General features: G+C 37.8%; 1 protein-coding gene across 1 annotated transcript in view; it reads right to left on the bottom strand.

The window, feature by feature from the left end:
* The window catches only part of CASD1 (CAS1 domain containing 1), a 46,370-nt gene extending 19,841 nt beyond the window's left edge, over positions 1-26,529 (bottom strand). The window contains exons 1-8 of the mRNA XM_037142778.2: positions 25,996-26,529; positions 18,482-18,578; positions 17,812-17,932; positions 9,647-9,691; positions 8,151-8,213; positions 2,554-2,598; positions 2,024-2,147; positions 661-875 (exon numbers count right to left, since the gene is read on the bottom strand). Of these exons, the coding sequence (XP_036998673.1) occupies positions 661-875; positions 2,024-2,147; positions 2,554-2,598; positions 8,151-8,213; positions 9,647-9,691; positions 17,812-17,932; positions 18,482-18,578; positions 25,996-26,128 (843 nt within the window). The 5' untranslated portion in view covers positions 26,129-26,529. The remainder of the gene's footprint in view (positions 1-660; positions 876-2,023; positions 2,148-2,553; positions 2,599-8,150; positions 8,214-9,646; positions 9,692-17,811; positions 17,933-18,481; positions 18,579-25,995) is intronic.
* Between the last annotated feature and the right edge of the window lie 312 nt (positions 26,530-26,841).

Raw genomic sequence — 26,841 nt, 5'->3', positions numbered from 1 at the left:
ATACAAACATGCATTTTTCTACAGGACAGGAATGGAACCATTGCTTTTTACTGAACACTCGAAGAGGTCATGTGATCCTCAAAAAGGTTAAGGATCACTGCTTTATAAGAAAATGACTCCAAATCTGTTTTACTATGTGTGAAAATTTGTAGCTATGAAGTTCTTTTTGGGACTTAACATCCCTTTCCATCTGTCTATCCGGATTTTTTCACCGTCTACTGTGTACCTTGAATAATGTTTGGGGTAAAAAAAACCCTATACAAATAATAAAAATTATTCTACATATTAAAAAATGTACTCATCATAGAAGTTTAATCTTGTCAGTTTAAGGCGAGAACATAAAGCAGTTTTCAAACATGAGTGGGCTAAGAATGTATAGGATTCTTGATTAGACAAGGCATAGTAAGATAGTACTCAATAAATAAAGATTCATTTCCTCCTCTCCATAACTTCTTTCTCAAAGTATATAGAACACTCTCACTTATATATTCAGTTAGGTGATGAAAGCAAAATTACTTCTAGATTTGTGTTTAGACAGAATAACTGTAAGTAATTAAGAATGCAATAAAATAAGTCATTTATTACCATTTATAGTGACTGATAGCTATAACCAATTAGATATTATAGTTTCTATCTACAGACAGACACAAGAATTCTTACAGTTTCTCTGCTTGACTCTGGAAGATGTAAGCCATCCAAAGATTCCATGATGGTTTCTTGAGCAATTAATTTGGAAACACTGAACATCTTAACATTTGATTTAGAATTTCTGGTGCTACTATTCAAAATACTGACTGCAGCTTCATTATAGGCATCTATCTTCTCATTAGTGATCATTTTCCTATTTTCACTTAGTAGATCTTCATAAACAGGATCTGTACATGAAATACATTATTTAAAACATAGTTTTAAAAATTCTGTTGGTAGCAATCATGATTGTGCAAGTTAGTTGATTCCATTTCATATTTTGTTGTTCAAGGCAGAGAATTCTAGGAGCTTAGTAATTCTTTTTAAAGTAAAGCTGGCCAAGAATTGCAAAAGATTTATCTTACATTCAATTTCTGAATTAATCAATCAGTACCGTCTTCAATTTTATGTCCTAGCATGACTTAAGAGCTTAGAGTTTGGGGATGCTGGGTTATACTGGGTAATGGGAATTTAAAACTGGGTGGCAGAAGGCTGCCTAATGGGAAAGAGCAGCAAGTCTTTTTTCCCCTCTAGTCACTGCTTAATTTTGCAAACTTTGTTCACACAATTAAGAGGTTATCTTATTGAGGATCAAGGTCTCAAATAATTTAAATTTCACTTTTTCTCATGTTAGTACGAGAAAGGTTAACAAGGAGTCTGTAAATAGAGATTGTGGAACACATTATCACCAGCCCTTTTATTCCTCTCATCATGACATTCAACTTGGAAATAATCATAAGAGTTTCTGACAAACAACTTGAATTGCTAAAAAAAAAAAACCCAAGACATTTCATATTGCGCTAGCATTAAATAATGGACATTCAATAAACTATTGAAATGAGCTGATCTAATGTCAACTCTCTCTTAAAGAATTTCATTACCAATATAAACGAGATGGCATAAATTTAAATACATTCTGTCAATTCCAAAGAATATTTACTTTCTATGATTCTAATATTATGAAACAGACTTTGTAATTTTTCCCTATATTTCCCAATGACACTAAATATATTTTGTAAGAAGTAAAAAAATCAGAAGTAAACATCTCATTTGCCTATAGAACGTGTTCTCTTTGTTACAATCTGCAGCCATTCTGCCTGCTGAGGCTCTTTGTAGAATATATTTTTCTTATTTATTTTTTACTTATACTTATTAGTGTCTTTTCCTTAAGTTTGAAAGAAGAAAGCAAATAACTCAAATTTATTCTAATTTTGAAAACCTTATTTCAAAATGTATTCTTGTAAGGCAGCAATTTTATTTCTTGAAATAGGAGATAATAAAAATCCATGACTCAAAATATACACAAAATGACATTTCTTCATTACTCATCCGTTACCTTGTAAGACCCAGTAAACATCACTGGTCTTGGCCAGTTTTTCTAGAAGCGGTGCTATGGAAGTGATGTTCACTTTATACTGAGAAAGCGCTTCACTGCTGCCGTTGTGAATCTTAATAGACCACTGAGAAGAAGGAGAAATTAGCACAGAAAAATTAAAGTACATGATTTACTCTATTGTCACGAAGGTTATTATTTTAAGATAAGTCCCATTTTACTTTACTATTAGAATAAATTATGGTCACATTATTTCATGAAATATGTGAAGGCAGTTAGAAAAAGCTAATAAAATTAGGCTTCAACATATAACATCAAAAAGAATATAATTTTAGATATCAAATATTGACATTTAATAGCAAATTTTCTAAGTTCCTATCTTTTTAGCAAAATTCATTAGTCTCATTAAATAGAAATAGGAATTAAAACATAAGTACAATCAAGAATTCTATTTAACATAAGTTAACTTTTTCTTAGCATGTCCTTAAGTATGGAATGAAAATCATCACATAAGAATGCAGAGGGTAACTTACCGTGGCAGCTCCTGCTACAATCACATGGGGCTTTGCAACAGAATCCTAAAGAAAGGAAAATCTTTGTAACGGTGTTATATGTAGTTCAGAGAATTAATACAATTAATATTTTCCTTAAATTTAAGTTCTTCCTTCAAAACACATTTTAATTTTCTGGAGTTTCTTACTGAATCTCTGCAATAAGGAGATGGCGCCCTTAAAGAAACATAAAGACAGATAACCAATGCCTAAAAAACCTTACGTGGTCATACAGGATGGCATGAGGCTTGTACGGTTAATTCTTTGATGTTCTACACACACACACCCCCCCAACGGATGGATGGGGTGGTTTCTTTGTGACACACACACACACACACACCAACACACCACACACACACACACACCACCACCACCACCCCCCCCCCAAGATAGAAATCTCACATTGCTGAATGGCTGAATATTATTCTGAACTGTGAGTAAGTGGCTTAAGAATAAAACTAGTATATCATGTCGGCCAATTAAAAAGTATTTATGGAGTATGTAGTTTAAGTGTTAAATAAAATATTAGTGCCCCAAAGAAATACTTTTGGGGGAAAGCTAAATCCAATCCATATATAACAAAATAAACTGATCATTATTATAGACTACAATGTGGGGAAACAATAAGGAGAAATTTGGTAGAAATCCCCACCAGATGCAAAGTGTACTATTCTACTTTCTCTTAAATTAGCTCATTTTAATATGCATTCTTGCCACCTGTGACACAATGCAGGCAGATGTTATACAGATCCTGTACAACAAAGGCTTGGCCTCGGAAAGCTTCACGGGGCACAGCTGAAGCCTGGCAGGGACAAAGTCAGAGTTCCAGTCCTGACTCCTGTGTTCAATGCACTTCCCATGACTCAGGATGCGATGATACAATCACGTGCATGAGAAAAATTAAAAATATGAATTTAGGAAAACATCTGACCTGTATATAAAAGTGAGTTAGTGTCTCATTATAAAGGTGATATATACTTTCATAGAAAGCTATATAATCAGAAAAATAACAAATTAACCTATTTCTTCTTCAGAGGTATTTGTTTCCAGTCTAGTACCCTTAACCAATCCTTCTAAGTTTGTATCTTTGTTTTGTAAGTATGTTTAATACACTCCTGACTATCTCATGGGTGGCAAAAATCTGTATTACAATGAGCCAATTTAAGGGAAAAGTACTCAGTGCTCATTTTACATTATTTTATACCAAAACGTCTCCTCATGCCTAGGCGGCTCCTTTTCTCACTGTTTGCAGTGGTTGTCCCAAATCTTATTTTCCTTATTCAGGTCCCTCTTGTCCTCCTCCTCACTTTCCATATAAGGGCTAATCCTCAAATTTCAAAGAGAAAACTGAATTCATCTAGCTGTATGTTCTTGCCTTCCTCCGTTCTTACAGCTTCACCCAAATACTCACCCAGCCTACCTTCCCCTGACAAGAGAGTAAAGAAAGTATGTCCCTTTCTCTTCTAATGGCAAACCCTTTACTGTGCGTCTACGTCCCCTTCCTTTTTACCCCTATAATCAATGCGGCCCCCCTTTCCCTCTTCTGCCTCCCCTTAATCTACAAGTGTTGGATCACCTTTCTCTTTAAAAAATATTCCTTCAACCTTTTCTCACACTCAGACTCTTTTATTTCACACGCTTAACCAACAGATTACTTGAAAGAGCATTCTGCCTTCACTATGCCAATTTCTTTCTCTCTCATTTCTTCCTCAATTTATCATGTTTTGATTTGTGGCCTCAACGCCCATTAAAACTGCTCTCAGAGCCCACTGATGAACTCTGGACTGCCGAGTCCTATAGGCTAGATTCCTCATTCTCAGTGTGGTTGGGAACTGCCCTGTCTGGTTTCAGAAGCTGTAATCCCCTGTGGCTAAAGCTGAGTAAAGGACCTTGGGACCAGAAGCCAATTAAAAGACAAAGCTTATCTTCCTTGTAGGGGCACCACCTCTGTCCCCTTTCTCCTCACCCTGCTGGACCCTGGACAGATGACAGGTTAGCCAATGACAGGTAAGATTCCTCAAAAGACGGAGGACCTAAGACAGGCATGGTTGTGAAGGAGCCCTCAGTGAAGGACTTGGGGGGCTATAGAAAGGGGGTGATGGACCCTCACCCCTTGGCTTTGAAATAGGCTGAGTCCTCATTCTGTTTGTAAGAAGTCTCCTAATCTCTTGGCTGCCTTACTTCCCCTGCCTGACTTAAGCCTGAAACAATGCCTGAGGTGGGTTCCCTAGAGTGATCAGGCCTAAGAAAGAATGCATAAAATCCTATAAAACCTACTTTGCTAATACCTTCAATTTAAATGATAAGGGTCCAAGTAGGAAGTGAGTTTGTTTCCCAAAGTTTTATGACTCTTTAACTATCAGACCCTGACTCAGAATAAGCCCTCAGAGTTCTTTGAATGTTACCTATTGTTTAATCATTTCTGCCTGACAATGACTGATGAGTTTTACATATACATCCTGCATTCCTGTGCAAACTGAGCCCAATAAACGCTTGTCAAAGCAAGGGTTGAGGTGCTCTCCTCTTGAGAGAGTGGCCGAGGAGCTCCAAGGCTTTTTTTTCTCCTCTTGAGAGAGAAGCCACGCCATCCCTTTTCCTCCATAGGACTCAGTAGTCCATGTGAATTTGTCTCGTTTCATCCACAACACAGAGGACCCCAGGAGCCAGGGTCCGTGTCACAGTGTGACAATACTGACTATCCACTTCTTAAAACTCATTCCTGTGTTACATGACCATCACTCTCCCCCCACTTTTCCTTTCACTGCCCCTTCTCAGAATCTTTTGGATAGTTCCACTTCTAAACTGTCTTTAATTTCTACATTCTCTGCCTATTCAACTTCTTCCATTCGAGTAACTTCAAATACCACCTCACTCCGTATCAAGACTTCCCAAATTAACCTAAGTAGCTCACACCACTTACTGACTACCATTCACCTACAGAATGAAATCTAAATTGCTGCCCTAGCTGGTGTGGCTCAGTGGACTGAGCGCTGGCCTGCAAACTGAAAGGTGGCCAGTTTTGATTCCCAACCAGGGCACATGCCTGGGTTTCAGGCCAAGTCCCCAGCTGAGGGCGTGCAAGAGGCAACTGATCCCTGTATCTCTTGCACACTGATGTTTCCCTTCCTCTCCTTCTCCCTCCATCCCCCTCTCTGAAAATAAATAAATAAATCTTTAAAAATCGAAATTGCTGGTTTCTTCACAAGTTAGTCTAATTTACCACTATTCCCATTTAAAACTTTCAAAGGTTATCCACTACCTCAAAATAAATTTAACCAAATATCCTTATTTTTAGAAAATACATGCTGAAGTATTTAGAAGTAATCAAAAAACGGAAAAAGTAAATCTATACCACACCAAACACAGCTTAGGATGTTATAATCATTATCTGCTTAACTTATCTCTTATCAACTCTCTTCCAAAATGAAGCATCTGATATTAACAACCAAAACCAAACACAAATGAAGGATCCCTTTGAATTCTAGCTCTAGCCACACTAAAACCACTGATGATTCCCTGAATAGGCTCTACTTTATCTTCATCTTTGCATATATTACTTCCCTTGCTTGGGACAACCCTCCTTTCTCACTTTAGACCTTCACCTTCAGGACTACTTTTTCTGAAAATTAGTTTTGAAAACTTTAAAAGTTACATTTAGTGCTTATCCTCTGCAATGCTGTTATACCCGATAGTCCCCTATTTGGCCCCTGTCAGACTGTTTCCTTAATTACCAGTATTTGCCACTCATCTAGAAGCACTTTGAGGAGAAGAATTCTATTATGTTGCCCAGGGTATCAACACTATCCTAGTGCCTAAAATACTGCAAGTGATTTATAAAAACCTGTTGAGTAAAAGTAGAGTTGTTTAAATTCAACTTTGTTTTTATGCCAATAAGCTTCTATGAGGCATATAACTTTATCTTTGTAACCCACAGTTCTTCTGGAGATATTACTTCTGTAAAGCTTTCCTGGATCATCACCTAGATGCTAACCAAGCCCATCCTAAGTGCCTCCATCCATGGTGCTTTCCTTCATTCTTTGTGCCTGACCTGTTGGTACCCTTCATTTTACCTTCATTTTACGTGTCTGATGTCATTCATCAGACAGTCTTTCTTTATACACGAGACCGCAAATTCCAAGGACCAAGAGTGGGGCTAATTCCCTGTCACGTTCCTAATAACCAGCATAAAGCTAGAAATAGTACATAAATAATAAAAATATGGATCTTTGAATTCTTAGGATGTAGCAGTTTATTATGGAAATTGTAAAAAATAAATACATATATAGTCTTTAAAGAAATAAAACCAATCAATCAATAAACCTGAGGTAATTACATGACCATCTACCTAAATAAGTTGAAACTTTTCCTTATAATCATAATCATAAGAAATTTTGTAACAGAATCTAAAGCTCTAAAAACTAGTTTTAGCATATTATAAAAACTGGAAATCTGGAAATGCAATGTTATTTCCAGGTTAATAAAAACAATGATTTTCTGTAAACTTGCAGAACTTATAGATTATACTACTTTGATGTTTTGTTAACTCTGAATTTCACTACTTTGATGAATATACTATCAGGTCCACTAAAAATATGCAACATATTTTTAAGTCACTTGAACTATACACATAACACTCTACACCTCTGGACATTTTAAAACTTATCAAAAAAACAAAACACAATTACATGATACTCTAATTTATCAGAAAGTTCAATTCTAGAAATTGTCTGCATGTTTTTTTTTGAAAACTTAAACATATTTTCTTGAAAAAACAATATTAGAAACATTGACTAGGTTCCCACCAGATTGTGTGAACGCTTATCTGGTGTATGAAGTGGCTGCAATACTAAGCACTTACTGTGGAAAGAAGCAAATAAAAATACCATTGCAGTATAAGTAAGCAAAATAAGGTCAACAAAATTGAATATTGTTTTTATCCACCCCAAATGCGAATCCCTTTGGGAAAGAATACAGTTGTAATGAAAGGACTGATGGGGAGCTATATAAAGACTCCCATGGAGATTCCAAAGGGGACCTGTGGAAACTTAGGGGTTTTCTGACCTAAGAGCATGCTTGTCTTTATATCCAATTCATCTTTGAACATTATGAGCCAAATATACTAGGTCACTTCTGACTTCTGGGTCACAAACATAATGCTAAAAGGGAAAAAATAGGCTATCAAAAAACCAAAAATTTCCTGAACTATTTGGGCATGAGTTTGAAGGACCAAGTGGAAAAACATTCCAAGGAATGTGTACTGTGATAGAAAGATTGCTTGGGTTTGAGTTAACTGAGCTGCAGGCAGTAACAGAAAATTTCAAATCTGGGAAGTATGGTATGAGTATAATCAATCGCCTTAGGGTTGGAATGGTGATAGTGGAGATACTGGATCAACACACACATTCTCTTCTCAGTAAAGTGAGAGAACCAACCCAGCGTAGCTCAGCTGCTATCATGAAGGATGTATAAAGTACAGGAGAGGGGGGTAGCTGAGTAGGGGGAGAAAAACAATGAGTGCTCATGAGCTTTTAAAATTTGGGTGTGCAAAACCAGAAAGACCTCTCTTTTCAAATACAGACCTCAGTCCACACTTTGATACACTGTTTCATAGAACCATTAACTTCTGGATGCCACAGAAAATCCTAAGAAACATGTAAAGAAAAGAAAAAGTCAAAGAAACTGTTATATCCACCATTCAAAATTAACATTAACTTATTTCCTACACAGTACTTACAAGTACACCACCACCTTGCTGTAGTCAAAGGGGAGGGAGCGGGGACTGGGTAAAGGAGGTAAAGGGATTAAGTAGTACAAAATAGCCATCGGGAGAGGACACACAGTCAATAATTATGGTACCAGGTGGGTATTGGAATTATTGGAGGGAACACTTCATATAAAGTAGATGACTCTAATCACTATGTTTTTTACCTGAAACCAATATAAATACTGTAAGTAAATTCTAACTGAAAAAAAAAAAGCATTACTAAAAACTTATATTAAAATAAATCTACCATTAAGACAAAGCTTAAAAACTAAAGCCAAATGCACTGTATTTAAAAGATCTGAACAACTTACATAATTCATTTCCTTATTAAATCTATCTCAAGCTACCAAAAAAAAAATCCTAAGAAATGAACAAACAAAAAGACTACCTTGTCTGTGCATTCTTCTGTCTCAATCTGGCAAGTTTCACAAGATTTCCTGCTATCTACTTTTGCTTTTTTCTAATCTGTTTTCCACATTTTAGTCAGAGTAACCTTTAAAAAATTTAAAATCTGATCTCGCCACATCCCTGCTTAAATATTCAAGGAATTTCAATTGCCCTCAGGATAAGTTCAGGTCCTTGAAGTTGCTAAGAAGGTGCGGGATCTGCCCTCTGCCCAGGCACTCTGCCTCTTCCCCTGCCCCCTCCCCTTTGCCCTGCACGCCCTCTCAGTTACTGGGCAGCTCCTCCAATGCTTTGTGTCCACCTTCTCCAGCACTTTGCACGTACTATTCCTTTTGCCTCAAAGGCTCATAAACTCTTCCGCTGAGCCTGATGAACTCTTACTAATCTTTGAGGCCTCAGTTAAAACATCACTTCCTGGAGGAAGACAACTACTTTTAATTTATTGCCTTGTACATGCCTAATGTCCCACTGTTTCCCTTTAGCCCCCCTTATCCTCCATTTACTTGTATGTAAAGAACTATAATGATCTGCAAGCTCCACAAGGTCTAGGATAGTGTTTTGTTCATCCTCCCTGTATTCTCAGGATCTAGGACAGGTCACTGAGACTAGTAATTCAAAAATTCATGTACATTCTTTTATGAACATTAATCTTGGACATATACTGGTTTCAAATTAATGTGTAAGATTATTTTTCCTGGATTAAATATCTGAGAGTCCAAAATTTCTATTTTATTGCACAAAATAGTACACACATACATTTATTCAATTATTTTACTATTCTTGTCTACTCTCAATACATCGAAGTATATTTAATATATATACAAAGCATTAGGTGTTCTGTAAATAAATTAACTGATGAATATAGTCTTGACATTGTAACATGTGCTTACTATTATATGAACTTACCACTTTAACTGATGCACTCTTGTCTTCAAAAGGAATGTTCTCATGCTGCCATAAAAAAGGAGACACCAGAAATAGTAATGTATAGCCTTTATGTAAATAGTTCTATCATCAGCTGCTTTTGTTAATTTATTTATGTATCATATCTCAATTATCTATAGTCAATCTGAAGAGGGAAAGAACTGCACAGAACACCAAAAAGTAAGTGACACTAGTTAACTTGTATATGCGTGCTCTTCCACATCAAAGATATAGTTCAAAGATAAAACCGCAACTATCAATACAAACAGATATACGAACACGCCTATATAAATGATCTTTTCACCAAGATTGCTGCGATTCCAATTTAGTCCCAGTACTATTATCTATGGCAGAGATGAACTGCTCCCCTACATTTCCTAAGTCCCTTCCAATCAGACAGGACAACACGACTAGTTCTAGGAAATGTAACGTGGCCAAGCTGTGACATGGGTCACTTCCCAGATGAATTTCCCAGGGCAACTCTCGAGTCTCCAGCTTTGCCTGATACAGAGACAGAGGAGGAGAAGTGTTCCAAGTGGTATAACTAAAAGAGGATAAAGATCCCACAAGAGGAATCCCTGAGTGATTACATGGAGCGAAGGAGCAAAGGAGCAAAGCTTCTCCTGGGATGTGCAGTGCTAAGTAAGACCTCAGCATCTGTTGTGTTAAAATTCTAGTGTGTTTTGTTGCTGCAGCAACATCCAATCCATCCTCACCAATGTCCAAGTACAGGTCCTATCTGAACCAGAATAAACACATACGACCCGAGATCATTACCAGTTTCACTGTGAGGACAGCACATAGTCTAGCTGTAGAGAAAATTAAGATCTGGAGACAACTTCTTGTAATCGAGTGTTTCATATAAAAAAAAGAAATCCTTTCAGAGTTAAAAACCCAGAGTGGGGTGGAAGACAGAATGTTATTCCTAATTCCTAAAGCCAAGGTCAAACTGTGTTCATTAATTTAGCCAATTTTACTTTCATATCTATGTGAAATAAGGTTTTCTTTTACTAACAAGCTAACTTTTAAAATTCTTGTTAGTCCTGCTCAACCACCATTTTTTGGGCGGACTCCTGGGACAATTACTGCACAAGAACTTTAGGGTGTGTTACATGAAAAAGAGTTTTCTTGGCCAAGAAAGTGTGGGAAATACCGGGCCAGACAGAATCCCACAGGTACTCTGTTCTCCTCCCTCCTACCCCATCCTGGCCTTGTTAAAACTCTCCTCAGAGAAATACTGCCATGGACTTTCTTTTTCCTCCTCTTGTACAGTTCAATGAACTCAACTCAGCCTTCTCTTCCTTTATTATTTTAAGGTAACGTCTGATACATACAGACAGATATGATTCATGTGTCAGTCACAAAGCACAGTGAAAATACACATGGGCTTTGAATCCATGGCACAAATTGGAGCATCACCAATACACTGAGTGGCATGAGTGGACCGCTCCTTCTTAACTCCTTGCTTTACCCAAAGGAAACAGCTACCTTAAATTTTTGTTTATTTTTTATTATATGGTTATGTTACCTGTAATGTGAACCCTTAAATGATATATTATTTAGTGTTAACTTTCCAACTTTCAATTTTGAAAAATTTCAAAATTACAAAAAAGTTGGCAAAGTTGACAAAATTATAATGAACTTCCAAATGCCCTTTACCAACTTACATTTTCCACACTAGCTTTACGTTTCTCTGTACACACACATACATAGTTTGTCTCTTTTGCTGAACCATATGAAAGTAAATTGCAGATTTAACACTTCATCTTTAAATACTTAAGCATATGTGTCCAAAGCACATGCACTTTCTCTTACATAACTAATACTACAATCCCTCCTAGGAAATCCGATATTGATAAAATAGTCTAATCTAAAATACAGCCCGTGTTCAAATTTCCCCAGTCTCCCACAGTCCTTTCTATAGTTTTTATACTTCAATCCAGAACTCAATTAAAATCAGATATTAAATTTAATTGTTATATCTCTTTAGCCTCGTTTAATGTAGAACATTCCCTGGCCTTTAAAAACACATACATCAATTTACTGTATCAATATATGTTGGGAACCATCCTGCCTGGTTTCAGAAGCTGTAACCCCCCCATGACTAGGCTGAGTAAAAAGACCTTGGGACTGTAAGTCACTAAGGAGACAAAACTTTTCCTCCTGGCAGGGGTGCAACCTCTGCCCCCCCTTACTTCACCCGGCTTGGTCCCTGTAGGATGGCTGGATAGCCAATGATGGGTAAGATTCCACAAGGAAGGAACAACCCAAGACAGGCACAGTCACAAAGGGACCATCAGGGAAGGATTTAGGGTACTATACAAAAGAGGTGATGGACCCTCACCCCTCTGCTTTGTCATAGTCTGAGTCCTCATTCTGTTTGTGAGAAGTCTCCTAATCTCTTGGCTATCTTTCTTCCAGTGCCTGACTTAAGCCTAAAACTAAGCCAGAGAGGGGGGTAGCTTTGTGCTGAACAGGCAGTTCCTGGGGACGATCAGGCCTCAAGAAAGAATTCATAAAATCCTGTGAAAACTGCTTTGCTAAGAATGCCCTCAATTTAAATGATAAGGGTCCAAGCATAAAATGAGTTTGTTTCCCAAAGTTTTATGGTGCTTTGGTGTCACTCTATCTATCTGACCCTGACTCAGAATAAGCCCTATAGTTCTTTGAATGTTATCTATTCCTTGATCATTACTGCCTGACAATGATTGAAGAGCTTTACATATATGCCCTGTACTCCTACGCAAACTAAACCCAATAAAAGCCCATTGAGAAAGAGGCTCAAGCCCTTTCTCCATCAGTCTTTCCCCTCCAAGCAGATCATGTCTTGGTAGATTTATTCTCATCCAGAGCTCTCTGTGGGAGAACTCTGCTGGATGGAGCTCCCCCACAAATATACATCTAATATATTTATTACTTTTGTAAAGTCTCAGTCAGTTACTACAATACACAAAATCCAGATTACAATGGGCACTGACAGTTACCTTCATGTATATGTCTCTTAATACAAATGTAGAGTTCCTATCCCAATAGTTCTAAAGCAGCAATTTTCAACCTTTTTCATCTCATGGCACACACAAATTACTACGTTGGGGTGCACACACCAACAAATATATTTTTTGCTGATCTGACAAAAAGAGGCATAATTTCGATTCATTCACACCAGAGGGCTATTGTTGTGTTGGCTGGTATAATTTTTGTGTCTGACGACCTAAGGGAAAAGAGGTCAGTGCCCCTGACTAAATACAGTCAGGTATCGCATGTATTAAACATTTTTGCAGTGTACTGCTTCCAAATTGCTGTTCTAAAAATTCATGGGCTATACAAATGTTCATCCTCACATGATAAGACAAATTATTTTCTGAGGTTTGTAACAATTTATATTCTCACCAACAGTTTATGAGACACAGACCCTCTAATTCATCTCATCAGACTTCATATTCTTTGCCCTTGTCAGATGTAATTTCTGCCACGAAAGTAGGTGTAAATGGTATCTCGTGCCCTGGCTGATGTGGCTCAGTGGACTGAGTGCTGGCCTGTGAACCAAAGGGTTGCCAGTTCAATTCCCAGTCGGGCACATCCCTGGGTTGTGGGTTGGGTTCCTTGTGCATGTTTCTCTCCCTCTCTTTCTCTCTACCTTCTCTTCTCTAGAAATAAACTAAAATCTACAACAAAAAAAAAAGTGCCTCATTATGGTCTTGATTTTCATTTCCTTGGTTAACTATCTTTCAGATGGACACTGGGATTTACATTTTCCTCCTCTGTGAAATGTGTGGTCATTTCACACATTTGTTTGAAATGACCACACATTTCCCTTTTGTTTTCTGTTGGGTCATCTTTTTAAAATTAATTTGTGGTTCCTTACATCTCTTGAATATATATATTATAAATATCTCCTCCCAGTTTAAGGTAGTCTTTTTTCTTTAAGTTATCTTCTGATAAAGATACTCTAAATCTTAAATATGTAAATTTATCTATCTTGTATTTTATGGTTAATACTTTTGCTCCTTACCTAAGAAACTTTTCCCTACTTGAGGTAATGAAGATATTTTCTTGTATTTTTTTTCTAAATGTTTCAAAGTTTTGGTGTATCTGTTACTTATTAAGTCTATCATATAGGTGTCTATTTTAGAGCTCTCCATTCTATTCCACTGGTGTCTCTGTTGAGCCCTACCAACACCACAATGTATTAATACAGAGTTAAAATAAGTCTTGGTATTGGGGAACAAGTATTTTCTACCTTGTTCTTCAGCTCTGTTGTGGTTATTCTTTGTCTACTGCCCTTCCATGTAGAATTGAGAATCAGCTAGTAAAGTTCCACAACAAATTCTACTAGGATTTTATTTTAATTACGTTTGTACCTATAGATCAATTTGAGAATAACTGACATCTTTATAACATTGAATCTACCCATTCCAGGATACAGCATATATCTTCCACTTAATTATATCATTTTAAGTTATCTTTGAAAATTTTATGATTTTTTTCTGCACATAGATCTTCCACATTTGCTATATTTCATTCCTATATACTACAGGGTTTTTGTTACTATTACATACAGTATATTTTAAATAATATTTTTGAACTCTATATTTCTGGCATGTTGATATGAAATTAATAGCTTTACTGAGTTACTATAATTAATTTTGTATGATCTTATAATCTTCTATCTTATAAAAACTTTATTATATCTAATAAATTTTCTACAGATTTTTTAGAGATTTCTATACAGGTAATTATATCAGATGATATCCTGAGTTTATTTCTTTCTAATGCTTATATCTTCAAATTATCTTTTTTTGGCTAAGAACCTCTAATATGATGTTGAATATAAGCAGCAATAATGGGCATTCTTGTTTTCTGAATTTAACAGAAATGCATCTAACATTTCACCATTTACTGTAGACTTCTAGAAATTTTATCGGGTTAAGTTAGAATAGAGGAACTTAACTAATAGAGAAACAAGTGGTACCAGTTCTTTGAAATCTTTGGAACTTTTTTAATGGCCCAACAGATGGTCAAGAAAGGTTCTATGTGTGCTTTGGAAAAATATATTCTCTGAATTTTCAGTATATTCTTTAAGTATTGAGCTATAAGCTTACAAAATCAGCCTATTAGTAGTCTCCTATGTGTTCACTAACTGTATTTATTTTTCCTATGATTATTTTCATGAACAGTGAGCAGTTAACCCACTATGCTGGAGAATTTGTCAACTTCTCATTGTAATCATATTAATTTTTTGCTTTACACATTTTAAGACTAGTTTATTAAATGTCTACAAGTTTCAAATCATAGTGTTTTGAACTTTCCATCATTAAAAACTACCTGTATCTCTGATAATGCTTCATCCCTTAAAATTTACTTTGTCTTGTATTAATGACTTATTTTTCTTTAGTATTTGTCTGACAGATAAATTATCACACTTGTGATAATTTCCCTCTGACTTTCATGTGAATATTATTGGATAGTTCTTTAGTACCTTCTTTTAATAAAGTATAAAAAGACATTATTATTTTATACAGCCACTATTTGTTTAGATTTACATAGATGTTTAATATTTTCTTTAACAACTGTTTCTTATACTTCAGAACAAGTTTTTGTGAATTATCTTCCTCTTCCCTGACATCTACCCTTCAGAAAATCGTTAGAAAAATCCTTATAATCTTTATTTATCTGAAAATGGTCTATATTTCAAGAACGGGCATTTGTATCCGAGGTATACAACTCTAGGTCGAAACTTATTTTCCCGCAGAATGTTAAAGACATCACTCCACTGTCTCTGGCTTCCAGTATTACTACTGAGAAGCATGGCGGCCCAAAGTGTAGTTCTCTGCATACCGGGCACTGCAGCTCTTGGCGTCTGTCTTCAGGGCAACTTGAGTACCTACTGTGTGCCCACTGTTACTGTTCCCATATCTGGTTTTGCCTCATTAGTTATTTCTTTTTGGGGAGTGTCTTCCATTTATCCGAAGTCTAGAAATACATTACCAAGTATTTTTTTAATCTAGGATTTAGTTGGTTTGAGGTACAAGGGGCCCCAGAGTATCTAGCTTGCCCGCCAGCTGGAAGCAACACAAACAGCTTCTTCACTGCAAGGCTTCTCCGGTTTTTAATATCCTAACCTAAATTAAAAACATCTAAGAAGGGGATATAATATCCAGCTCTGCCCAAACTTATTTGACCAGAGCCTGTCACAGAATTAGTCTTTCACAAAATATTATCTGAAAAAAGTCCTGCTGTAAAGTTTCTTTTTAAAATATTTTTCCCTCAACACAGAAAAGAAATATATTCCAACAAAGACTTACCTTCAAAACTCCTATTCTGCCCAAAAAACCCCACACCAATGCTAAACCACCATCATCATTAGCAGAAGCAGCTTTTACGATATGCCAGACTGTGCTGGGCACAAGAATTTAAATAACAACAACAAGCTCTGTCCTCAAGTTGTTCAGAGACAAGAGAACTAAGTAAAATACAATTTAGCAAATGCTCCACTAGCAGTGTTAACTAAATAGTTTTCCAATAACTGTCTTTCTCAGACTATGACAAACTGCCTTTGGCTCTTTTTAAAATGCATATAAATTTAAATGTATCTTGCTTGATAATTGTGATAAAAATAAAATGAAAAGTGGACTTTATAATTTTCCATTATTCAGATTTTTAAAAAGATTTTACATATTTATCTTTAGAGGAGAAGAGAAGGAGAGAAGGAGAGAAATATCAATGTATGGTTGCTTCTCATGTGTCCCGGTGGGAACTGGCCTCCAACCCAGGCATGTGCCCAGCCTAAAAATCGAACTACAATCCTTTGATTTGCAGGCCCACACTCAATCCACCGAACTACACCAGCCAGGGCTCAGATTTAAAATCTCTATTAGTCCTTCCTGGTTGAAAAAACCTCCAATAGTCTAAAGGCTCTTCTCACAAGAAATAGTTCCTAAAAATCTAGTACCTGCTACTGCTGTCACTCTGCACCAAGCTACTTGTGAAGTCCTCGTTGTGAAATCCCTGATTTTTCAACTCCTTACCACAGGGCAGATGGAACGTATACAAGCAGACTTTCATCATAAATTCACGAGATAGCTCCCCTACAATTCTGAACTTTCTTATACTTCACTTTTCTCTCCTTGCCATTGCCCACTGCCAATCACACGCAGTTCAAGACGGGGTTAGAAATCTGGATCACTTAAAAATGGATAAACAGAAAAATAGTTCACAAAAAATTAACTAATTATTAACAAACATTAGATGATCGTATGTGTTAGTTTTCAAAGACCTACACATACACACGTGTAATCTTTTGGTTGCTTTTTTCTCTCCCGGAAGAACGACTACATTGAAGAAAGGTACATTTTTAAAGTAAGAAATATTTTATAAAAAGAGCATAAATTTGTTATTACACTGTTGTTTGAATTTTGTAGCATGATCGCCCAGTGCCAGTAAGGCGGCAGGAAATGAGGCCCTGACATACATTACTTAGACTATAAATTGAAATATTTAATGATATAATAATTTTAAAGTTTTTATATATTCATATACCTAATATTTACATGGTAGAGATTCCATCCTAAGGAAATAATTTAAAAAGCAAAGTTTTCAAACAAAGATGTACTTTAAAATGTCTTTTTTTAAAATAGCAAAGTGAAAATATAGGAAAGTACAAAAAGTTAGGAAAAGGGAGGTTTGCGTAAGATTATATCTACTCAATAATATGCTGGCATTATAAAAATATTTATGCTGATTATTTAATAATATGGCGAATTATGACAAGCAGTGGAGAAATAAGACATAAAATTGTACATGCTAAAAGATGACCATTATATATTTTTTAAAGGGACAAAAGATATATGGCAAACATTAAAAGGAGGGTATTTTCTTTGTTTTCTTTCTAAGGAATTTTTAAAAGCTTTTCCATGAAAAGAATTTATTATTTCCAAATACTAGAAAAATAAACTAATGAAAGGCTCGCCAATACCCACTCCTCCTTCCATTTCCCACGGTGGCCAATCACCCCTCTTTCCCCCGCACCGCTCCCAAACCCAAGTGAAGCTTCCACAGTGCCTCCTGGCCTGCACGTTCCTCCTAAAATGATTCAGCTGGCTAACTTCTAAAACAACGCCCTAGTGAAGAGAACAGACAAATTTTACCTTATTTCCTTCTTCTTTGAACTGAGGATTAATTATTTTTACAAATGAATAAAATAATTGACGAATTCTGGAATCTCCAATAAATGCGATATGTTTATCTACAAGGCAGTTCTTTGCTTCACTGAAATCAACAAAGAAACATTAATTAAAATAAATAAAAATAGCATCTTGGTGTTTCAAAGCTCACAGTTTGTGAAGAAAGTAGTACAGGATTACTATATATATAGTAACTATGTTGCTTTAAAAACAGGTGGTCATGTTTGCTTAACCTACAGGCTCCTGTATGATCAACTAACCTCAACAACTCCCAACAGCTCCCATTTATCAAGTCTTTAGGAGGTACTCTAACCATATTAAGTGCTTTATGTCCATTATTTCAGAATAAGTCTATGAGGTAGCTATCCAAGTCCCAAAGTGAGAGTCCTTCATTCAAGACCTTCCACCGTGGGCCTGTTTATTTTTCACCCGAGATAAAACCAGAGCTGTCTCCGAATGCTCTCAGGTAGGAATCTTCATTTGGGCTCAACTCCACCTCTATCCTCCTTCAGCAGTTCTCTACCATCATACACAGAAGTATCACAGAGTGCTTTCTTTGTTCCACCAACCACACTCCACTACATACTATGACCCATAATAGGGAAAAAACCAACAACAAAATGAGAAACCATACCTGATTTTGTATTTATGCATCATACAACTGTGAGGTTGCCAAACTTTCTCTCCAAGAAATCTGCCACTTGAAAGAAGGTATTCACACGAATCATTGCCTGTAACAGTTAAGCACAACAGTGTTACAAGCAAGTTAAATCTTTATATGTTAGTTATTTAACCCCATGTAACTCTTTGAGGAGAGAAAGTACAAAGACTTTATCCTTCACTCTATCTTCTAGTTGCATATTACTCATCCATGAGAAACGTAAATATCAATACATTACTATTCGGGAGGATAGCCACTAATAACACATACTTCGCACTAGAAGAGACTGACTTCCTAGCCTCTAAATGCTACATTCACTGCTGTGGCAGTTCCTTCTGCTTCAGATTTTCTTTCTGAGGATAGCATCTCAATCACAAACCAGCCTTTCCAATTATCATTCATATTTCTAGCTTGGAAAGAAAAGTTTGAGGGATAAAAGACTCTGGAAATGACTTCTTCCTTCTCAACTGTTATAATACATAGTGCATTAGCATATTTGGAAACCCAGTTAATATTGAAATATTTTATAAACCTACTCCCTGATTTTCACAACTTTCCTATGAGTATGCTATCCCATTCTGTAAATGTGTGAACAGAGCAAAAGACTTATTCAATAATCTGTTAAAAAGCCTAATGAAATTTTATTCTTTTAGAATATTACAAGGATAAGACTAAAAACAACGTCATGGTGGCCAAAGATACACACACATAATCAGTGTCAGTAACAAACTGCAGATTTCATAGTTAGTAATACTCAGCCTCTCTACTTCTCTTGATTGCTCTTTCCTTCCTGGAGGATGACCAACCAACTGCTCTCAATTTGGTGGAGACAGTCACAGTTTTACATGGAAAGTTCCACATCTGGGACAGGTGGTTACCCTTCTTCCTTTGGCTGTTTAACTGTACATTATCTCATATGACTTCACGGAGTTAAAAGAAAGGGGGGTGAAGGCATTTAAAAAGTTCAAATATGGCAAATGGATGAGGGAAAAATAAGGTGCTTAGATTAACCATAAGACTATAATAAAAGATATGTACTATTTAATCTAATCTTGAGTTCTTTACTTACACTCAACAGCACACTCTATTTGCTTTACAAATAGTTAAGGTCAGGATAGGGAGTCTGATGAGAAGAATATCACAGAACAAGAATTATACTGAATCATTCAGACTGGAGGTAGGGAAGACCTAAAGATATTTAAAGTAGAACACATTTTTTTTCCAATCTAGTTATCTATCTATCTGGTCAACATACAGATGAAAGGTAATACAAATGTAAAACAGGTATGTATAAATAGTGAAAGTACTGTTACTTCAGTGTCAGAAATTCTAAAACAGAACAGGAAGGAAAAAAATAACAATACTGCATTATTATACTGGTGGGAAACTGGATAAGAAAAGCAGAGTATTGATTACTGAATATTTCCAATTATATATGTAATCTGTGTAGGTTTTCTATATTTCAAAGATTTTTAAATAATATCTCACTAAGGAAACTATAATCGGTTCTTAATTCTTCACAATGATTAAAAACTAGTTCTAGTTCCAAAAGAAACCAAAAAACAAATTTAAGCTACATAAACAATCAAGGAAGAGTAAAGAAAGAACTATAGGATCACATAATTATTTTCCTAAAATAGCACTCCTGTTGCATTCTTTTATAGTGGCAATGAAGCAAAATCCTATTACTAAAATTCTAGTAAATGTTTAAAATTAGAATGAAAAGCCTGCATTTACAGCATTTCTACCTCTTTAAATACATCTATTAAACTAAATAAAAAGCTATAAGAAGTTGCAAATAATTGGGTATTAATTCTGTAAAATTTCCCTTTCTCTCTTAAAAAATGATTTTATTTATTTATTTTTAGAGAGAGGATAAAGGGAGAGAAAAAGAGAGGAAGAAAAACATCAATGTGCAGTTGCCTCTCGTGGGCCCCCTACTGGGGACCTGGCCAGCAACCCAGGCATGTGCCCTGACTGGGAATAGAACTGGTGAGCCTTTGGTTCCCAGGCCAGCCCTCAATCCACTGAGCCACACCAGCCAAGGTTGATTTTTGTTTATAACACAAGTCCAAACAGAAACACACCTTGATCAATATTCAGTGTGTGGGATTATGTCATTTGTCGATCATCTATATGGGTTATCAATAAGGTTTTCTGGAGAGGATGTACCATAGCAACATCTTAAAAAAAAACCAGTCTTTTCTCTGACTACTCACACATTGTTTTCCAGTAGTTCAGTGAGTAGAAAACAACATCTCTAACCTAATGAACCCATAGTAGAAAAACCCCAAAGCCAAATAGATTTGAAGTTGTCACTACCGAACAAGCACTGCAAACACAGGATTTTGAGACTGTTCATTTTTCCAGGGAAGAAATTCTTAATTTGCTAATAAATGCTAGTTGGTGATGATTCTTAAAGTATTTTAGGATGCAAAGGTTTTTCTACAGCCCTGCATCTGAACTTAATGATTTCTGTACATCAGCTAGGGTCCTGTCAGCATCCAGGAATCATACCCGCTATTCTAACAGGGTGAGTCTAGTACAAAGAATTGTTAGAAGAGTAAAAGAATTGGTAACCAGACAATTGAACAGACTGGCATTTCATATTTGTCAGCAGAATAAAGTAATCTTGTCTAGAAAAGAAAACTCCACAGAATTCCATACTCTAAAAGCTCTCTTTTGCTGGGAAAATATTTTTTGGATCAAATCAATAAATGTAAATCTAGATGTTAAAATAAGTTAAGATGTCATATTTTTATTATGTATACTAACTATACGTAATATACACTGGCATGTATTTCCTTTCAGAATTTACCCAAAAAAATCCCAACCAAAAGAACACAACAAAACCAGTCATTATTTTCAACTGCCTCATATAATTTTGATAGCTACTGGGATACAACCAGTGTCAGATGAAAGGTGCCGAGTGCTCAGATAAATCAGGCTGTGAACACAAACGCCCACACACAGGGCAACTAGAAGTACAGAATCATCTGCTTCGGCTATCTCCAATAAGCAGATTATCTGATGAATGGCTGTCTTCCTCTTCATTGTTATCTGAAGCATAAGCATTCTGTTTTGACAATGTAAAGTCTCAGGTTTTAAGGCATGATATTTCTATCATAGAAAGATATCCAAAGCAAGCAAAATAAGAAAAACAAGTTTTTAAACAGCTGAAAACTATGTAACAACTGAAGGGAAAATAGGTTTTGCTAAAGTGTAGCCTCTATTTTCCAGAATAAATACTTCCTGTGGCACACTGCTGACTTACACGAATCATCCTACCGAAGCTGTGTGTTCCTTTCTACCAACCATGAAGATGCTAGGTCATAAAGTTTACAATATGATCTGCAGTATATTTTGTTTGCCTAAAATTCAGCAAGTTATACTCTAGTCTGTGCTGAAAAATCATCATGTACATTTTCCTTCAGACAAGCTAGGAGCGCCTCATTACAAGCACTGTCATAGAGATTGGATCTTTCCAGCAGTCAAAGGAAAGCCTGAGAGACCTAGAGCTACTTTTTCTCCAGTTCATTTCTGAAGCCTTGAACTTACTTTTCTCCAAAATATGCAATACCTAACATTTGCATTTAATATGCCTATCGATGGGAAGGATTAACATTTCAACAAAATTAATGCATTTGTAGTAGCAAGTTAACATTATCAATTTAAAAACTGAAATGGATGGGAACTACCCTCAAAGCAAAGAGACACTGGCCTTGTGTCACAGACATAATGTTTTCAAGTTGTAACCATAATATTAACAGACATTTTGTGATTCAGTAATTTTAGAGGCTGATAAAATTTTTTAATGTAGTTAAAAGCTTAATTATTTTAAAGTGCCATTCAACTATGAAAATAATGCAACAAAAACCTGCTTTCTAAATTTGAGATGAAAACGTACTATTAGAACATGAAATTCAATTAAAAGCAAAATAACCAAATGCAAGGAGGAAAAACAGAAGGAAATAGATTTCAAAAACCTATTTATACAATAATTATTCATGAATTGAAGCTCTGTGTGTTAAACTTTGATAACTTAAAAGATAAATATAATATCCTTGGAAACTCAAGGGGTTTTGTGTGTGGAAAGATGCAAATTATAATACAAGGTGATAAGCAGTAATTGCTTTGAAAACACTGAATTCTTAATTCCTACTTCTGTGGCAGTGATATTTGAACCAGGCCTTGAAGGAAAGACCTGTACTTTCTTTGCAGAAAGAAAGACCATTGCAGGCATAGAAAATAAAATATTTGTGAGACATGTAAAAGGGCAAAATGTATTTAGACATTTTGGTGAGACTGGAGTTTAGGAAGAAGAAAAAAAGAAAAACAGGTAATAAAAAGTAAGGTGGTTAGATTTGGAAGTGCTACACATGCAACTTTTGAAGTCACTTTACTGGAAGAAGAATAGGTAAACTCTTGGCTGGTACTGTGAAGCTGAATTAATGTTTCTAAATGGTTTAATCCATTCCTTCTGGAATATGCTTTCCCATTCCATGTTCTATATACATCACCACCAGGTAAGAAGCTCTGAAAAAGGCACACCAGACCATAATAACATAATGGTTTGAGGCGAACTAGGTTCTAAATCCTACCTCAAACTAATTTATATCCTTAAGCAATTTACCCTCTCATGACTCATCTTTAAAATGCAAATAACACTGTAATTCGAAGAATCTAAGAGCATTGATTATAAGAGGCAACATTATTTCATGTTGCAGTAGGAAAAAATGTTATCAATTAAACTTTGACATTCAATCAAAGATTTAAAAGCTCATCTTGATTACAGGAATGCTATAAACAGGCCAGGAGGAGGACTAAATATGGTAAAGTACATCTACCTCAGAGAATGGTTACAAATACAAAATGACTTAAAATGTGAAACCGTTGGAATAGTACCTTGCATACAGTAAGTGTTCAATGTTGGTATGTAGTGTTTGCCAAGCTTTACTTTCTGCAGGATATAATTCTTTTACTTGCTGTTCTTTGTATAGAGAAAGCAAGACGCTGAATATGTGAATTCTACTGCATTCACTCTTCCTTGCTGGATGCATACTCATGTCCACACATTGAAGATTTAAATTTAATTATTTAATTATTTTATTGGTTATGCTATTAAAGGCAGATTTTTCTGCCTTTACCCCCTCCACCCTGTAATCCCTACTCCCTCAGGCAATCCTATTGTTCACCTCCAAGGGTCATGCACTAAATTCTCTGGCTACTACACCTCCTACACTGCACTTTACATTCCCATGGCTAATCTGTAACTACCTATTTGTACCTCTTAATCCCCTCACCTATTCACCAATTTTCCTTCTCCCTTGCTCCCATCTGGCAACAATCGAAATGTTCTTTTTATCCGTGATTCTGTCTCTGATTATGTTTGCTTAGTTTGTTTTTCAGATTCAATTGTTGATAGATATGTATTTTTTGCCATTTTATTTTTCGCAGTTTTGATCTTTTTAATATACAGCCTAAACCTCTATATCTAAGTCCTTTTTTATTCTAAAGACGTGATATTGTTGTTCAAGTGTATCTTTGTATAAAGAGCTTTGCATCTGAATTTGACACTGCCAAAGCACAAGGATGGCTAAAAAGTTCCTGGTAAGATTATTTTTCCCAAATAGTTTCTGGCTCAAGTCCTTGACATTCAGTCTGGGCAAGTATGCACACCAGGTGTTCTGTTTCACACTCAAGGAACTGAAGCACCTAGGGAAGCTGATGACTAGCTTCTGGAGGAGGCTTTACAAACAACCCCAGATTGCTACACTGACTCATAAAGTTCCATCTGACATTCTGTTTTCCTTGCTGATGACAGATCTTGAAAAGATGAAATAATCTAAATATAGTCATTAGTATCCACGCTTATCTGATGTAAAAGCACAATTAAAAGTGAGGAGAGGGTGTGGAAGGGGAAAGACTACATATTTACTTTTAAGGATAAGGCACCGAAGTTACAAAAAACTGAGTTCAATTGCTGTCATCTTATACCCAACTAGCACATGATTAATAGTTGTTAGAAAATCTTCTTCAAAATTACCACAAAAGCATGTATCAACATTGCTAGTTTTATTTTGCATATGATCTGTTACAGCAACTGCGGATGAACCAGAGCCCTCCCAAGTCGTATGGCTGTGATCTTCAGGAGGCTGGAGAAAAAAGGCCAAAAGGGTATAAAAAATTTATTTTTTAAAATTGATTTAGTTTGTTTAGACAAAAAGCTATTCACATAATACAGTACTAGAGTAGGAGATTTTTAATCCTCAAACATTGGAGAAAACAAAATAGCAAAACTGATCAAAATGTTCTACATTTGAAAGATTTCCTGGGATGAGAAGACAGCTCAGATTCCAGAATACAGTTTACTGGACACTTTGCCAAAAGTGGGTGTGAAGTTACCTAAAAAGCAATAGCGTTAAATGCCCACCTGCCCATTACACATTCCATCCTGACCAATCTCAGTCACCAAAAGCTGTCCTGATAAGCGCCAAAAAAGAAAAGATCCTATCATTATTAATTTCCCCTAGCCTGTCCGTCTCTCTCTCCTAGGAACATTTTTACAATTTTTTAAAAACAAATCAACCAACACAGAATATTCCCTCAGTGATCAAGTGATATTTCTTCATCACTGAAGGTAATTCTTTGTGAAATAAGGAGGTCGTTTCCTTTTGCCCTTTACACAAATCTCAGAACCAACAGCACAAGCCTCCTTTCAAACTTCTTCCAACTTGCTTGCATTGCCCACCTGGGTTACTGTCAACTACTACTTTTCAGGGACCTGCTCCAGTGCCTTTACTTCGTAAAAGTGTGCAACCAGAACCCTCTAAACATTTCTTCATCACAAAGTCTGGGTGACACCTCCTCTATTTGGCCAAGGGCATCTTTTGCCAGCTGTCGTTCCCCGTGGCAAAGGAAAATAGGGGCGGCCCTCGCTGCTGTCCAACAACGGGTTGGCCCCGCTGTTGCAGGGCAGAGACCTGATTAAACGAAAGCTAAGAGCCGGACCCCTAGCACGGAAAAACGACGCTGCCGCTATATTTGGAAATGCCCCCGTGCAGGAGGCCTTTGCCTCCACACTCCCGGGTTGGCCGGGAAGCCGCCGCGGGTCAAACCACCTGCACGCGAGCCCCCGGCCTGGCGAGGCTCCCTGCGCCCCGCTCACGCTGGAGCCCGGACCCCGGCAGCCCCTCGGTCCAGGCCGGGGTAGGCGTCCCCGACCCCAGCGCAGGTGCCTGGGGGGCCCGGAACCAAGGGGCCTCGTCCTGTCGCGGCCCGCACTGGGGTCCGCTTCGTCGGCCAAAGCCGCCCGGCCCGCGGAGAGGGACACCAGGGGGAACGTGGGGGCACCGCCTCCCCCGCGGGCCGGGCGCGGGGGCGGGCGGGCGGCCGCGTGAGCGTGGGCGGGTGTTGGGCGAGGGGGCGGCCTCCTGCCGCCGCGTCGCCTCCTCCCCTAGCCGGGCCCGGGGGGAGGGCCCGCTCACCTCGGTAGCGGCGGGAGGCGAGGTGGCACACTGCGAGCAGCAGCACGGCCACCAGCGCCAGCACCTTGGCGCTTCTCACGCTGAAGTAGTGGTTGATCTCTCGCTTGCCCAGGTTGTAGGCCAGAGCCGCCATCTTGGTTCCTCCATGACAACAGTGCGCGGCGGAGCGGGGAAGGGGCGCCGCACAGGGGCAGCACTGGGGCTGCCGCCGCCGCAGCCAGGCGAGGAGCCGCCGCCAGTCCCCGCGGCCGCCACCCGCACCTCCCACCGAGGAGCCTGACCCCGCCGCCGCGGCGTCCCCGACCTCCGCCTGTCCCTCCTCGGCCCCAGCCGCCTGGGCGGCCTCCCCCCAGCCCCGCCGCCGCTGCTCCGCCGTGCCGGTTCCCGAGGCGCCCTGGACGCCTGTCTCCTCCCCTTCCTCCTCCTCCCCTTTAGCCTCCTGCCTTAATAGCGGCTGCGCCTGCGAGGGGGCTCCGGATGCCCTGGGCTCCGGGGTCACGAGCCCCAGGTGGCCCTTCAGGGTCACTGGGTCATGGGCGCCGGCGGGCGGTGGCGGGGGAATGGCGGTACAGACTTAGGGGTAGAGGGGAGGGGACCAGGGATCCAACCTGGCCGGAATGCGTTGCAGGGAGCCCTGGAACTTTCTCCTGGCTTATTGGCCTTTACCTGAGTCTAGGTCGGGTCAATAAAAGGACAATTCCATAAGAAAAGTACACATCACTCCACTTTCTCCTAACCCCCAATACACTTTCCTGACCTTTCTAACCCTGGAACCTGCCCAGTGGGGAGTCAAGGCCACCCCGCCTTCACCAGTGCTCATTTTCTGGCTATCTGGCCTGTCTGGTT

This window comes from Artibeus jamaicensis, unplaced genomic scaffold (genome assembly GCF_021234435.1).
Source record: "Artibeus jamaicensis isolate MK-2021 breed Jamaican fruit bat unplaced genomic scaffold, CSHL_Jam_final contig_923, whole genome shotgun sequence".
NCBI classification, from domain to species: Eukaryota; Metazoa; Chordata; class Mammalia; order Chiroptera; family Phyllostomidae; genus Artibeus; species Artibeus jamaicensis.
The sequence above is the reverse complement of the archived record's forward strand: the minus strand, read 5'-3'. Positions and strand labels throughout refer to the sequence as shown.